This window comes from Octopus bimaculoides, chromosome 4 (assembly GCF_001194135.2).
Source record: "Octopus bimaculoides isolate UCB-OBI-ISO-001 chromosome 4, ASM119413v2, whole genome shotgun sequence".
Classification (NCBI taxonomy): Eukaryota; Metazoa; Mollusca; class Cephalopoda; order Octopoda; family Octopodidae; genus Octopus; species Octopus bimaculoides.
The window spans coordinates 107840085-107841952 of NC_068984.1; the positions used below are offsets into that span (position 1 = coordinate 107840085).

General features: G+C 32.3%; 1 protein-coding gene across 1 annotated transcript in view; it reads left to right on the plus strand.

Annotated features, from left to right (window-relative positions):
- LOC106875418 (collagen alpha-1(XII) chain) overlaps positions 1 to 1868 on the plus strand; it is a 58326-nt gene that overhangs the window by 53969 nt on the left and 2489 nt on the right. Inside the window, exon 10 of the mRNA XM_014923553.1 lies at positions 971 to 1003. Within this exon, the coding sequence (XP_014779039.1) occupies positions 971 to 1003 (33 nt within the window). The remainder of the gene's footprint in view (positions 1 to 970; positions 1004 to 1868) is intronic.

Below are 1868 nucleotides of genomic sequence, written 5' to 3' on the forward strand. Positions count from 1 at the left end.
CGCAGAAACAGATGTCGAAACTAGAATACATTTCTATGTATAGCATGAATACAAAATACCTTGTTGTATTTAGGTAGACCCCTTTAAGATGTGAACTCAAACCTCACCGGGGGTCAACTGTATAATATAGATATGAAATACCAGTCAAATATTTAGAGATTGTTTAATCATTTAATGTTTATGTTCTACCCCGCAATGAGAAAGATGATGTCTCATGTAAAAATTAGAAATCTTTATTTAAAATTTCTAACTTGTTTGTGTTTCATTTACATTTTGTACTTGTATTACGAAGGGACTTGATAATAATTCTCCCTTGGAAAGCACGCTATTACAGTTAATTCTGCAAAGATTGAAATTCTTTTCGCAATCACGTGATTTTAGACTCGATCCACTGTGCAGTAATTTGGCCAAGTGCCGTAACTTGGATCGACTAAAGCTTTATGAGTAAAATCAGACGGTCTTTATTTACAAATGGTAAATTTAATTATTTGCTTGGTTTAACAGTATCACCTATAGCAAAACTTTTATCATGTTCGAGGTTTGAGTATATCTTTTAATATTGGGTTTTACCTCCCATCCTCTGCCCAATCTTAGAGGAATTTCAAGAGGTCATGAGTTCAACGGTTCCTCCTTTAACGTTTTAACGAAGCTAGAAAGTAAGAAATCTTTCTAGAACTTAGAGTAACGCGTGAATTTAATTGAACGGTTTTCCACAAGTTGATAACTCAATGTTATAACCCTTCAGTCGTTTAACCTTCATTTTCCACTGACAATTTTCTGTACAAAATACAATGCGAAACTGATAACCAAATGCATTTCAATAATGGATATCTTCTTTTTCCTTTCTTTCATTCCCGTTTTTATTTTCGTCATTTTTTAAAAACTTATCTATTTAAATGATCCATTACGATAATAAATCTTCATCTCTGAAAATCTTTATTTAATTCTTTTTAATTTTGTTTTCATTTAGTTGGTAAAAATAAAACCGAACCAGAAATCCGAAGTGAGTATATTCTATCGTTATTTTTTTATTGTTTACGTTTATTATTTCCCCCCTTGGAATTTAATATTATGAATATAATTAAAACTCAAATCTTATATACTTTGGATAAGAGATTTTACTTGAAATCCAGTTTTCAAAGGAGTATTAACGTTGTATTTTGGTGAAAAAATCCATTCAGAATACTTCCTACACCTTAAGATCACGTCTCGAGTTCTATGATAAGTCTTTCAATGCTTTGATAAAACGAATTACCTAATCATTGCATACAGTGTAACTGACTGAGTATCTCGCATACACTTCTACCGTTACTATAACCGTCAAGCAGGCTCTACGACTGTGTATGTGACAAGGTTGGCTCCTTTAATTACAGATACAGTTCATTTGGCAAGCTTCCACAGTTTCCTGCTACTGAGTTTATCTTATGCTTGGTTTGATTTCAGGTTCTGTTAGAAGGTACAACAATGTTAAAATATTCTTGTACCTCGTTGTTGTTTATTAACATAGTTCTATTAACTGATATATATATATATATATCAGTTAATGGTTTAAAATTTTGGAATAGGGCCAGCATTTTTTGAGGGGAGGTAAGCAATCTATTACATCGACCCTAGTACTTGACTGGTACTTATTTTGTCGATCTCGGTAAAGACAGACTCAAAGCATATAGATGGATTAAACATTACTAAGCGTGCTAACAGTCCTTTTTCCAGTATCATCGTTTAATCTAATATATGTATCAGTTATCATATAAATAATATATAGTAATTCAGTCTTGCTTCTTTTTCTTTGTTATGAACTTATATGTGTGTGTGTGTGTGTGTGTGTGTGTGTGTGTGTGTGTGTGTGTGTGTGTGTGTGTGTGTGT